The sequence below is a fragment of the Hemitrygon akajei genome, chromosome 16 (genome assembly GCF_048418815.1).
Source record: "Hemitrygon akajei chromosome 16, sHemAka1.3, whole genome shotgun sequence".
NCBI classification, from domain to species: Eukaryota; Metazoa; Chordata; class Chondrichthyes; order Myliobatiformes; family Dasyatidae; genus Hemitrygon; species Hemitrygon akajei.
In genome coordinates, this window is record NC_133139.1 from 53,602,776 (window position 1) to 53,616,688 (window position 13,913).

At 39.1% G+C, this 13,913-nt stretch overlaps 2 protein-coding genes across 5 annotated transcripts in view; one reads left to right on the forward strand and one right to left on the reverse strand.

Annotated features, from left to right (window-relative positions):
• Positions 1-4,650, forward strand: part of rfx2 (regulatory factor X, 2 (influences HLA class II expression)) — a 221,080-nt gene extending 216,430 nt beyond the window's left edge. For all 4 annotated transcript variants that reach the window (XM_073068886.1, XM_073068890.1, XM_073068887.1 and 1 more), the window contains one exon: positions 70-4,650. In XM_073068886.1, the coding sequence (XP_072924987.1) occupies positions 70-215 (146 nt within the window). In that variant the 3' untranslated portion in view covers positions 216-4,650. The remainder of the gene's footprint in view (positions 1-69) is intronic.
• A 3,273-nt stretch (positions 4,651-7,923) lies between these two features.
• LOC140740053 (very low-density lipoprotein receptor-like) overlaps positions 7,924-13,913 on the reverse strand; it is a 102,998-nt gene continuing 97,008 nt past the window's right edge. Inside the window, exon 12 of the mRNA XM_073068891.1 lies at positions 7,924-10,365. Coding sequence (XP_072924992.1) covers positions 10,353-10,365 — 13 coding nt within the window. The 3' untranslated portion in view covers positions 7,924-10,352. The remainder of the gene's footprint in view (positions 10,366-13,913) is intronic.

The following is a 13,913-nucleotide window of genomic DNA, read 5'->3' on the forward strand; positions in this document are numbered from 1 at the left end:
ATTATATATCCAGTTATAACAAGGACCTATGTTGCATGTTGTGACCATCTTCAATGAATTTTTGAACAGATGACGGGAGTGGGCTGGAGAGCGAGGTGGATGCAGATCTGAGAGGTGTGAGTGAACCTCCTGTCAAGCGAGAGCGTGTGGACCTCAACCATTCCCTTCAAGAGATGGAAGTCTCCACTCACCAGGAACTAATGAATTCAATATAATCAGACTGAAAAGGTCAAAACCTCCAATGAAACACCCACTTTGGCACTATGGGGCAGAAGAATACCCCATTCTCCAAGTTCTGGCTGAGCTCGACATAAGATCACAGAAACTAATTGCAAAAGGTGCACATGTTATTCCAGTGCTTAAACACTCCAACCCTCAATGGGTGGCTGCAATGGCATTGTCATGTGACCTAGAGGAAAAACGTGAGCCAGAGGAGGCCATGTCCAATGCAATTGAATAACTGTAGCTGCTTAGTGCACAGAGTTCAAGCTATTTTGCAATGACTTTTTAAATGGTTTAGGGTACTGGTTTATAGTGCTGCTTTAGTCATTATATATAAATTTGTTATTGCAGATCCACTGGGATTTTAACTGGCTACTAATTTGAGTATGGCAGGAAACTAATTCAACATTCTATTTTTGCAAATAGAAGAGAACCTTTTAATTTTGTAATTGCTTTTGTCACTCTCCCATCTACCCTCACACTTAGGAGGCTGGCTGAACCATTCCATTCTCTCTGGGGATAGGTTCTGTTGTTTTCAATGTTGTGGTTAAAATATTTCATTTAACTCTTCCTGAGCTAGGAGGTGTATGGGCCGAGTCGGGGCTATGGTGGTTGGCTAGGTAGAATGAAGCTTCTACATGGGGTCCACCACTCTCTCCCGAGAGTCTCGAGACCGGCCAGAGGCGTGTGGGTGGTGAATTAGTGAAATGACCGTAAGATCTTACTTTTCCAGCACTTCACTTCCTATGCCTGGGAGACCAACTGAATGGAGACATGAATTTGTTCATGACAACCGTCACAACTCAGGAAGGAGTGTTGAGGTTCATTTGGATGAACCCAGTAACTAACCAATCCTGTCCGCTTTGGACCGATTCTATGGCGCTCACTGTGGAAGCCTGTTTGGCCAAACATGCTGTTACTTACTGAGTGAGTGATAATTGCCTTATTAGATCATTATTTTACCCATTTAAAAATTAACCTAGCTGCCCAACAGCTAGTGATAATTGCGTCCCTTTAGTAGGGTATGTTATACATCAGGGAACCCAGTACATGCATTTCACTGTGCCTTAGGGAAATTACTGGGATAATAAGGGAAATGTGCCTGCACTGGTCAGAGACCCAGACACTGTGAACTGACTTTTAAAATCTGTCATTTATAACTATTTTTGCTACTGATGGTTAAGTGACATCAAACTACTTGCAATTACTAAATAGACAAATTAACCTCAGTAAAGTACCTTGTCTACTTGCTGTAGGTGTCACACAGTTTTTTAAAAACATTACACTACTTTCTAATTACACATGCATGTTTCTGGTTCTGCAGCCTTATTTGTTCTTGAGCAGGGAACATTTGTATTTTTGGAAACTAGCAAGTCTGATGGTAGAAAACAGAGTTGTGTGGGCTTTCTTGGAGTTTTGTGCCACATTCTTCCCTCCTCATTTGGTCTTTTGAACGATGATTGAAACAGTTCTACAAAACTGAAGTGTTTACAAACAGCACAACCCTAGAACATGTGAACAAAGAGATTTTGCAGTCAAGTGATAAGTTTTAAAGGTTCCTGTCTTTGTCTTGTCTACATTTCCCGAGCAATTTTGTTTTTGATTTGGGGTAAGTTCAGTGGTTCTTCTGGCTCCAGCTGGGGAGTTGTCACATGCTTGAAATGTGACAAGTAGTCTCCAGAAAACGGGAGCTGTGTATCTTATACATACGTCCCCTTGGAGTGAAGGCTGCTGGCTTTATCTTGATGGCACATGTGCACTTTCCATTCACTATAATTGTAAATGTTAAACATGTTCAGTCATTTCCCTCTTAGTCTTCTAAACACTTGAGTTTTAGGGAAGCAACTCCCCTGAGCTATTCTCTGCTGACAGTAAGAGAGCTTCAACACAGATCAGTGGTCCTCATACTAAAATCATGGCATTTTCTGACATTTTATTGCTTTGAAATGATTACGTTTTTGCAAAGAGCATACCTTCACACTAAGTTTTGAAGCTTGTTGGTCTGTTGATTGTACGTTAGTGCCATTAACACAGTTGGTCACTCTCACTTAAACCAGAATCATAAATCCCTGTCCTCATAAAGTATCTGTAATCAACCATCAGCTGTTCACCTATCTGTTCTCAACTTTGTCACAATGTTTAAAGTGAGCTGGGAAGCTTAAATATTCCATTTTTGAAGCTCCTTTATGTAACTTATTTATTGGGTTCAATGCAATTAATAAGCCTTTCACTTCTATGTAATTAAAATCAGACACAACAGCAAGCAAACCTTAAAGGTTTTGCGTTAACTCTGGTAGAGTATACAGTATTTAGCAAAGTAGTTAACAGAATGATTGGGACTCTGGAGGGTTCAGGTTTGAACGTGTGCACTGTGTAAGCTGAGCTTTCTTCAACTGATTTCATGTGAACTTTTAGCCCACCAGTTTTATTGGATAAAAAGTTAACTTCAAAGTGTTCTTTATTTTTCATTGACCACTGAAGACTCATGTCATTTTCTAAGTAAGTTATTTCTTCAGTTTTCTTTTAAAAAGACTGGAAAATATCTGTTGTAAATGTTTTCAGATGTATTATCTTATTTTTTTAAAGTCCAAATCCTCCCACAATAGGAACAATTTGTCAGTGTTTTTAAACTTGCCTTTGCTGTGATTTTTACTTTGTGTAGTACAGATTTGCAATGGAACAAAAATTATCCAACCAGCAGGCAAAGAAAGGGGTTAACATTAAACATTACAGAACCATTGAAAAATTTAAAATTCATTTTCTGTAACACCATTTATATCTTTATCTCTTTTTACCCAATTTGAATCCGTATTTCCTAATTTCTCACCCACAAACTTCTGTTGATCTGATGCTGCAGTAAATACCTAGCCAAACTACTAACAGCCACCCCTGCATGTTGGTGTCTGTATGTAATTGTATTCTACTATCCACGTGGGCCACGTCTACCTACATTGTTCAGAAGGTGCTAGTTTCACTATGATGTAGTGATGCACTTGGGCTCTGAATTACTGATCAAGAATTATGTGGACCTTCCTATAGCAGGCCCCTGCACAGGAACTGAAGCTTAAATAAAGTATGCTCCTGGTGATCAGCTGTGATCCAAAGTTTCATTCACTGTGTTCAATCATCTGCTCAGGCCCACCACGTGTCATCTGCAGCTTGACTGCTAATGCTGGAGAAACAGAATCTGTAAATAGCACCTTGGGGTATCCAGACTGTCGGAAGTAAAAAAAAAATAGCTTCAATGATGCAAATAAATCCAATGTAAACTCCAGTAACTGCGAGGCAGATGCCTTGGGTAGTGACTACCACATGGCTACTGGCAGTCCCCACTGGGGCCAGTGTAACTTGACTGCTTCTTCAGGGTCAGTAACAGGACCCAGCCATGCCATATATTGTGTTTCAATACCCTCATCATTGGTGGCATGGCTGGATGTCATTTTTCTTTAAAGGAACTTGTTTCTCGGTATCCAAGTCAAGAAAAGTTATTGAAATTCAGGTTATTATGAATAACTGTGTGCACAATGTAACTCACCTCTACATCTATGTGTACATGGTAACTCACTGCTGCATTATAAAGGCCACTTTTGCTAGCACTAGAAACTTTTCCCAATGAATTTGTCCATCTACAAAATACAAGCATATTACTTCTTAAGCAGCAACAAAATTCTAAATATGATGAAGGGTTTTCTGTTTCTCTACTCTGCCTTCAAACCTTCAGAATCAGGTTTATTATCACTGATGTATGTGATGAAATTTGTTGTTTTGCAGCAGCAGTACAGTGCAATACATTAAAAAGACTAAGTTACGATAAGAAATATATTTGAAAGATAACTAGTGCAAAGAGAAGAAAATAGTGAGGTATTGTTCATGGACCATTCAGAAATCTGTTGTCTCTGAGGATTTCAATTGTATTTTGGCTTTACTCCAAAAGTTATTTATTTTACTTAAAACAATTTGATTTTATTATTCAGGACTGAAACATCAATTACACACAAGGATAATGTCCTTAGATAATCTTTGATCAATTTCCAAACTGTGTCACTTTGTTCTGAACCAAAAGCCTTAAACAGTGTAATTTTGGTTACCCATGGTTTTTCAGCCTCAGAAACATTCATAATTACTGAATTATCAAGGCATGAAAGTCTACACATGGTCAGCTGATCATTAAGGTCTATGAATTTGTCTCCATTCCGCATTGCATCAGTGGGATTGGGATAATTTTAAGGTGTATAGGTTTTCTGCTTTTACATTATCTGTATTACTGTTTTATTTGTAAAATGAAAGTGACTCAAATTGCCTGGTTTTACTTACTTCATAAGCTGTAGTTTAGCATCAATGAGCTTGGTTAGTCTAACTTACAGTCTGGAATTTTTTTTGTTACCTGTAATATGTGTATAAATTGATGTAAAAACTGAAATTTGTTAACATTTTGTGCATTGTGATTTAAATCTTTCCTCAAATTCCATACAAACAATCTGTATCACCATTCGGAAAATAGGTCCTCAAAAGATGTTAATTTGATTGTTCCCACAGGGCATTCTTGATCTTAAAAATTAACCTCCTTAAAACTCTGAATTTATTAATAAAAACTTGCTGAATCAGCCGCACCAGAGAACTGTGCCATGATCTGCTTTGAAATAGCCTGTCAACTAGCCTCCCTTCTTCCTTCCTGAATTGGGGATTCATCCCATCCTTCGTCCAAGTGCACCCTGCCCTGTAACTACTTCCATTATTCCAATCCGTCAGAGCATCTCTCCCTCCGTTAGCCTTCTGCTTTCACACCATCCCATCTTGGTGGATCCTCTTTGTTGTTTCACCTATAGCCATCTTACACACTCCTGTCCATCTGTTGGTCTGAACTAAGCAACAAACATCCATCACAGCCTCCTCCCTCTCTGTCCAGTGATGAGACTTTCCATACACGTGCTTCTGAAGTGTCTTCCTTCTTCCAGAATTCTGTTGCCCTCTTCACACCTGTGCTTTCAGCCCCTTTTCTTTCTGGACAAAGAAGCACATTACCCTCCTTCTGTAGCATTGACTCTCACCTTTAACAGATCATCCCTCATAAATTCTGCAACTCCAATGAAATTTCACCATCGGGTACACCACCCCAGGCAGTAGATTGATTGTGATTCCTTGGTTCACTCTTCCTTCAACAACCTTTCTCACCAGCCCTTTGCCATTTAACTACAGCAGATGCAACACTCATCTTTTCATCTCTGCCCTTGCCATTGTCAAAAACAGTCTTCCTAGGTGAAGCAGCGACTCACTTGTTTTTCTGCACTGTGGTCTCATCTATACCAGAGAAACCAAATACAGCTGGCATGAGACTAGGAATTGACCAAGAACTCTCCTTTGCTGCCACTAACTTGCTGTCCCCTTCCCATTTGAACCTTTCTGATGTGATCTCCTGTTACAAACAGGCTTAAAACAATATTGAGGAACAACATTTCACACATCTGGCACATAGCAGCCTTCTGGGCTGAGTATTGAGTTCTCCAAGTTGTGGTAATTCGCCCTGTCTCTTATAGCCTGATATCACTCCCTTGTACATTTACCACTCTTTAACTGCTACCATTAATCCAAGGACCTCCAGCCCTCCCCATAGTGACCTTGGGGCATACCCCACACCTTCTCTGAAACTTATCACAAGTTTTTCCCCCTCTTTTCTGATAAAGGGTCTTCAATATGAAATGTTAGTCCTCTTTCCACATATGCTGCCTGATCTGCTTGTTTCCAGCATTTTAGATTAGTTTTGCCCTTAGAACATCCAGTGCATTAAAGGGATTGTTATTGTTCCCATCAACATTCTTCCCACATTATGTGATAAAGTCTCTAACCATAAGATCTTACTCCAAATTCTGAGAGGGTCACCTCCTATGCTTTTTTCTGGAGACAGTGGGCATCAGGCTAACAGATCCACTGATCTCAGGTGTCCATAGCTCAGCAACAGAAGGATCTTCCTGTATGCCACATCACATCATAGTTGCAGCAACTGTCTTCGAGCTTCCTGTGATTATCCACTGTAGGGAAGACTCATTAAATGCTCCAGCATAACCAGGACCTGTGAATCAGACTCCTGTGGAATATTTTCAACATGTCATTCCATTAGCTCCTTAGATCTACATTCTATCCCAGGGTAATTCCTTTTAATTCCATCAGTCGGAGATATTCACTTACAAAGTCATTGGCTGAGGTATCTGTTACTCGCTCTCTAAAGTTTCCTAGTGGATTTGCATCAATCAGCCGGGCTCTTACATCCACCGTGTTTAGTTATTTTGGCTATAGCTCACAGATGTCTGGGTCCTGGTTGAAGAGGAACTTGTCGCACAGGTTTAGGCCCTCACCCAAGCCACGGCATGCCACCAACTGCCCGAACGTGCTGGGGGATATCTCCGGTGCCTCTGCTGCACTGAGATATCAGTGCCAACCTCTAGCCTCGAGCTGTTGCTGCCTTCCCAAGGATTAAATGGGACTGTAACAGGACCCCCCCCCCCCCCCCCCCCCAAAGATACTCCTTCCATTACAACCTGAGAAGGTCTGGAATAGAAAGTCTTTACCCAGTTCTAACAGGACGCCTGGAACAGAAGCTGCTTCTTCATAGTTGCTTGAATGTGTGGTATTGTCTGTAGCTTTATTTCAGATTGCCAGTTATTTTTTTCATTTTCTTTCCTTGCTTAGTCTTGTTCGTGACCACAAGCAGATAAAAGGCGAGAACAATTGTAAGGCAGTGACTACACTTCGGCAAGGTCAGGCAGGGGACTTGTTCAGGCAGAAATTTTTGTAAACTGGTTGATTGAACCACAACAGAACCCTTCAACAAAAAGAAATGTTCTGAACGGTAAAGAGTAGCTACAGTTAAAGGTATGATTTAAAACTGATAAACCAATAATAAACGATAATCAGCAGTAGAGGTTGCAGAGAGATTAAGGCAGATAAAGTGTTACAAACAAGACAGTAAGGGTGTATAGAAAAATTTACAGTCCTTTATAAGAGTTGAGGAAATAAGTATCAAGATTTTAGATTCAGGTCTTTTTCCAGATAGACTAATTTTTCTTTACATTCTGATTCATACTTCTGCACATTATTGAGGCTAGTTTAAGCTACTTGGGTTAGAGTACCAGAGCTTATAATTTATCTTTGCTCATTCTATCAAATACATAAAGCCTATTTTTTTAACCACTTTCCACATAATGTCTTTTAGCTGTCTGTTTCTTCAACTAAATGACAAATACTTTGGGGATAAAATATGGAAATAGTAAGATCAGCAATTTAGCTAAATGAAATAGCATACATATTCCATCTAAAGCCATCACTATCCAATTGCAAGAATAATAAAACCTGGCTCCCTCTAAAAACCCATTCTGTCATTTGCATTTAAAGTTTTGTGGCACTATCAAAGGCTTCTGAAAGTCCAAATACTCTACAATAAGATTCACCTTCATCTTGCTGGTTACTTAAGACATTGACCCTATTTTCTATCCATTAATTCTATTATTTTCCAACTGCCCGTGTATTCTTAATCAGTAAGAGGTTGTAGCATTTCCTTTCTCCTAAAGCCTACCCCAAAACTGTTACAAAATGTTACAGTAGGCTAGGCAAGAAGCAATGCATCTAACAAAGATTCAAAAACCAGTAAAAAAAACCACAGCAGAAATAAGTCATTGTTGAGCAAACATCAAGCACATACAACAAAAGAATGATTCGTGAGATTTTATTGAACCCAGTGGCATATTTTGATTTTAACATAAGTCTGTTATTTAATGTTGCCAACATTTTAAAATCAATTAACAGTGTAACAGGACACAGCTGAAAATAATTAAAATAGATAAGATTTTTTAAATTGATAAATTTAACCAACTTTTGCTGAAATTTGATTCGCAATTATTCTAAATTATTCTTTCACATGATTCAGTGAAAATGTTAGTTTTAACATTCAGTTCTTTTTAACTCCAGTGTAATTTCTTGTAAATTGAATATTTATGAATTTAATGGGAATAATAGTGATACAGCAATAGCAATTCTAACTGCTCAGAGACAAAGTTAATGTGCTGTAGGAGGTGATCATGGGAATGTTAGCATGGATTTTGGCTACAATGTCCGAGTCAAGCTGGCAGCTTGGGCCAGTCACCTATTTCCATCAGAAATCAACTGCTTTTCTAATCAGGGGTCAGTTTAAAATCTAACCTGTGTAGTGCAATGAGCAGGGAGCAAACATAGTGACTAAGCTATTGGTAAACTAGGCTCCAGTTCAGGAGCTTGCATCTTCGGCAAGAGCCTGCATCCCAGCAACCATTGGCACTACGGGCCAACAGCATGTTGGTCAATGGCTTAAACACACAAACACTTTACTAATAACTTAGCATTGTACAAAATTATTACAGCTTGAGAATAAAAACTCAATCTAGCAAACTGACTCCCAGCAAATGAGTCAATGCCCACCTTTAGCATTTGCCCAGGATTACTGAATGAGAACCTTGTGCAGTCAAACTGAGGAAGACAGCAAGGTATCACTTGACCCTACCATAATAGTTCTCTTGTGTACCTCATATGGCATAATTTGAAATCTAGATTGTAAATAAAATGCATATTCACTAATCATCTGTGGCAGAAATGATTCTTGATATAACTGCTCCTTTGCCAAGGACAGCTATTTGTGCTGTGGAGTGAATTTGGCCACTGTGAGTGATTATATTGCAGCCTTTATTCCAGTCAAAAGATATAAAGGCTGTCCTGGACTAGTATCAGTATTAATACAAGTACCACTATTCAACACAGGGAGCCGAGAATTAGTCTTTCAACCACATCTAACAATTCCATAAACTGCAGTCACTATTGGATATTTGATTTCCCTTCAGTAATGTGGAAATAAATAGCACAAGGATGTGCTTGGGGTGACTGTATACAAGCAGAAGTTTAGCACAAAATGTTATTAATCACTTGTCAGGCTTTTGTAAAAGTATTAATCCAAAGGCAGTATTAATTTTACAGAACAAAATTACAACAAAGTATCTAAACATAGGTGATAGGTTCTCATAGCAGATTGATGATTGAAGGTCATTTCAATTGAAAATGCCTTATGTTCAAGGTGAATTTTGGATCACAGAACATACCCGCCACTTTTAAGCAAGGTGAAAGTCAGTATTTCTTGCATCATTTGTTCTTTCACAGTTGATTCTGCTCCAATTAACAGCTTGTTTAGTTTTCAGTTGAGGATTAGATCTGGAAATGTTTACCTGTTTACCTTGCAGAAGTTACGTCAATGTGTGTTTCCACACTATTTCAGACAGTCTTCCAAATATGAGCAGCAAAACTTGGCACAAAATTTTAACTATTTGCAATATTCTGACAGTACTAGGCAGCCACTGCTTTGTTTCTTTTCCAAGTTCCAGATATTTCAAACTGTGTAAAGTCTGAATAACTGAGGATGCTGTGATGTGCATTTTAAATCTATGATCTAATTCGTATTTCAGCTTTTATCTTGAACCTTCCAGGAAATATGGGTAAGGGACCATACGCACAAACAAACAATTGTAGTGGATCTTCACCAAGACTGTGTGAACCAGGCCGGTGAGGAGACCTCACTCAGAAATAAAGACAGGAGTGACCACAAGTATACAAGGGGAACATAAATGAAAGGAATACAAAAACAAAAAAAAAGAAAATCATGGGAACTCTGTTCTTGGCTAACAGATTCAACAGCAAATTTAATTTTATTTTCACATGACATTTGCACAGAAATTGATGGGATTAACATTGAGGGAATGTGTCCAAGAAGCTTCTTATAGTTACGTTAATATTATTCAGTGCAGTTGGAAGGCTCATTGAGTGTTTAATTACAGCATCTGATTTTGGCCTTATTTGTGGATCAGATAAATGGGTATCATGGTTCCTAATGGAACATTGATGAAAAGCTTTTTTGACACATTCCCTTGCTGTGCACCAAATTAAATCCCACAATAAATAATATCAGAACATTATAAATAAATACTTTATCAATACCCTGAGCAATAACATTAACAGTTCAATGATCTCCAGCGTATCCAGTCACATGAACAATACCACCTACCACAGGATTGCTGACAAAAATGCAAGTCCTGCCCTTAACAATGTGTCCCTCTTCATCCTCACAATAAAGAGCTGTGGATTCAAGTGAATCAGAAATTAGCAAATTCCATGAGAACATGCAAAGAATCAAAGCAATTTTCATAGATTTCTAGCTACAGCCTGTATTAACTATGGAGAACTGAACTGAATAAAGTGTTTGTGGAACCTGTGCTCATGCCTGTAAATGCAACACTACCATTTCCCCTTTTAGCTGCTGGGCACTTAAACCGTCCTTCCATGTCAGACAATTCAGTTTCACTCTAGTACATTATATCTGGTGCTTGTAGTGTGGCCACCTCTACCACAGAGAAAACAAAAGAAATGGACAAGCTCTTTGCAGAACACAATTGTCCATTGCACTGGTTTCCAGATGCCTGTTAATTCCCTGGTCCACTCTGATCATCCTCTAGCCATATTTGCACTGTTCCAACACAAGCTCAGCTCTGATGAATCTTTACTTTTCAGCTGACAAACATCTAGACACACCTTTCAGCCACGTTTCCACCCTCGTACAAACTATCCTTTGTTCTCTTTACCCCCTTCAACTTAAAACGTGTTTGATTTCTAACTTTTCTCAGTTGACTGATTGACCTGAATCATCAACCGTTTCACTGCAATGTAAAACTCCAATGAACAGGAATTTTGTGTTTTCTGGACTGGCTGATTTAATAGATTATTGGATATTATTCTATTAATACCCCAACACACTTCCAAATCAAGTTTGATGCATAATAAATCTACCAACAAAATGGTTGAATTTAAAGGGAAAGTGGGAGTTAGGGTCCTAGTAGGTTGCTGATGGATGTACTTCCGAACAGTCAAAAAGATTTTTATAGTTCCACGTCATTTGTCACAATTGGCTCTCTGTACATTGATTTGGACAGGTCTTTAGATCCATTTTACTGATAACATTTTTGACAACGAAATTGCGCTTTTAATTTATCATGTTCCTGGATCTTGTTAATTCTTTCTTAAATGCCAGTTCTTCCCCCCACATCTATCTTCTCCAACCCACCATTTTCCATTAGCATTAGGAATGTACTCCTTGTACAGATGGAAGGGAACAGAAAGGAGACAATAACATCCTATCACCTGCTACAGATAAATTAATGAAAAGTCTGTGAGATCCCCTGATGGGCATCATCACCAATTAGTTTCAAACTCGAGCAGAAAACTGATGAAGGAATTTAAGTTCAATGTCACAGGCTGCATTATTTAGATCAGACATTGAATAATCTGCTTTCTGTGAACCTGAAACTCACATTACAGAAATTTGCCCTTAGTTAATACATAAATCACAATCCAAAATGTGAGATTATGGAATAAAATTTGTTTTTAGAGAATTCATGTGGGGAAAAAAGTTCATAGCGCAAGTATGGATAATGTGTTTTTAATTTGGATCAAACTCTTTAGCAATTAAAAAAGTTTTCCATATTATTTACCCTTAATATGCCTGAATTATATTTGATAAATGTTTAAAACTCTGTCTCAATTCAAACTGAAGGCACTGTACCCTCCCAAGCAACTATCTGCCCCTCCCTGTCGCCATCCCAGGCTTTAGTTCCGTTTTTTTGCTCCACATTATAGCATCTGTAGTCACTAATGTCTCCAGACACAGCTGCTGGCCAATTAACAGATTAGCTTTGTAAATATGAAGTGGCCCCTTATTACTGCTGATAGAAAAACATCCTGTAAGACACATCTCAACTTATAATATGGGACTCAATGGCAACTAGGGGTTTCCACTACAGAAAACTGTGACATGGATAGTTTTCTAGGAATACAGCCCTTTCCTAACATGGGGGTTTGCTTATATATAATGAATTCTTATGCTTGTGGAAGATTCCGTAGAAATAGGTGTACCTAGCCAATATTGCCTGTCGCTCTGCAGAATAGCTGGAGTGACTCCCTAGGAAGATGGCCAGGTTAAAGCAGTCACTGTGGAGTTGATGTTGGAGGCTCATCCTACTACTGAATAGTAATGCAATGAGATGGATAGCCCCAGATTCTTTCCTTAGCATAGTCCCACCTGCATCAGCCACTTCCTTTACCTTGCAATGGCTTGCAGGTTCATAGAATGGTTACAGCAAGGAAAGAAGTTATTTAGCATGTAAATTCCTAAGCCAGCTCAATATCAGATTAATCCAGTTAACCCTATATTTTAACCTACTCTAAGATCAATCTAACCCTTCTCTCCAACATATCCCTTCCATTTTTCTATCATCCATGTATCTACTTAAATGCCCCTAATGTAACACCCTCTTGACATTCCTCCAAACATCTTAAAGTACCCCTTGTAATAGCCATATTTTACTATGAGAATGTTTACCTTGAACTCCAAGGCAGAGTACAAAGTAAATGGCAGGATACTTGGTAGTGTGGAGGAGCAGAGGGATCTGGGGGTACATGTCCACAGATCCCCAAAAGTTGCCTCACAGGTAGATAGGGTAGCTAAGAAAGCTTTCATAAGTCGAGGGATAGAGTTTAAGAGACGCGATGTAATGATGCAACTCTATAAAACTCTTAAGTTAGGCCACACTTGGAGTACTGTGTCCAGTTCTGGTCACCTCACTATAGGAAGGATGTGAAGCATTGGAAAGGGTACAGAGGAGATTTACGAGGATGCTGCCTGGTTTAGAGAGTATGGATTATGATCAGAGATTAAGGGAGCTAGGGCTTTACTCTTTGGAGAGAAGGAGGATGAGAGGAGACATGATAGAGGTGTACAAGATATTAAGAGGAATAGACAGAGTGGACAGCCAGCGCATCTTCCCCAGGGCACCACTGCTCAGTACAAGAGGACATGGCTTTAAGGTAAGGGGAGGGAAGTTCAAGGGGATATTAGAGGAAGGTTTTTCACTCAGAGAGTGGTTGGTGCGTAGAATGCACTGCCTGAGTCAGTGGTGGAGGCAGACACACTAGTGAAGTTTAAGAGACTACTAGACAAGTATATGGAGGAATTTAAGGTGGGGGGTTATGTGGGAGGCAGGGTTTGAGGGTCGGCACAACATTGTGGGTTGAAGGGCCTGTAATGTGCTGTACTATTCTATGTTCTAACTCCTGAATCCTCTTCAAAGCCTCCCATTACTGAGACTGATATGTTCAAGAAGCAGTTTTGCAGTTAAATTTCTCCTCCAATCTGAACCTTTACTGCTTTCTTTGAGCTTTTCCAAAACACTTCAATATTTAACTAAATTATGACCTCTGAAATAACCTTTCAATTTTAACTGCACTTCCAAACTCCTGACCATCTACTCGTTCATTCTAGACCCTCAGAATATTTGCAATATAGGTGGTGGTCATGTGGTTGGTAGGATAATAGCACCTTGTACTTCCCTACACCTCTTCCTGCCCTCACTCCATAATCCTGACAATCCTTCAAAGATTTTTCAGTTTTGCTTTTATGACACTGCAACAAGCATATCAAAGTACTGCAGACCCAAATCACATTCTGCATAAAAGATTTTCCACATCACATTTATGTGCCCCTAGTTCTGGACTCTGTCACCAATGGGACTGTTTCTCTATCTCTCCAGCCGAAACCTTCGTAATTTTAAAATCTACTGTAACTTTGATCCCGC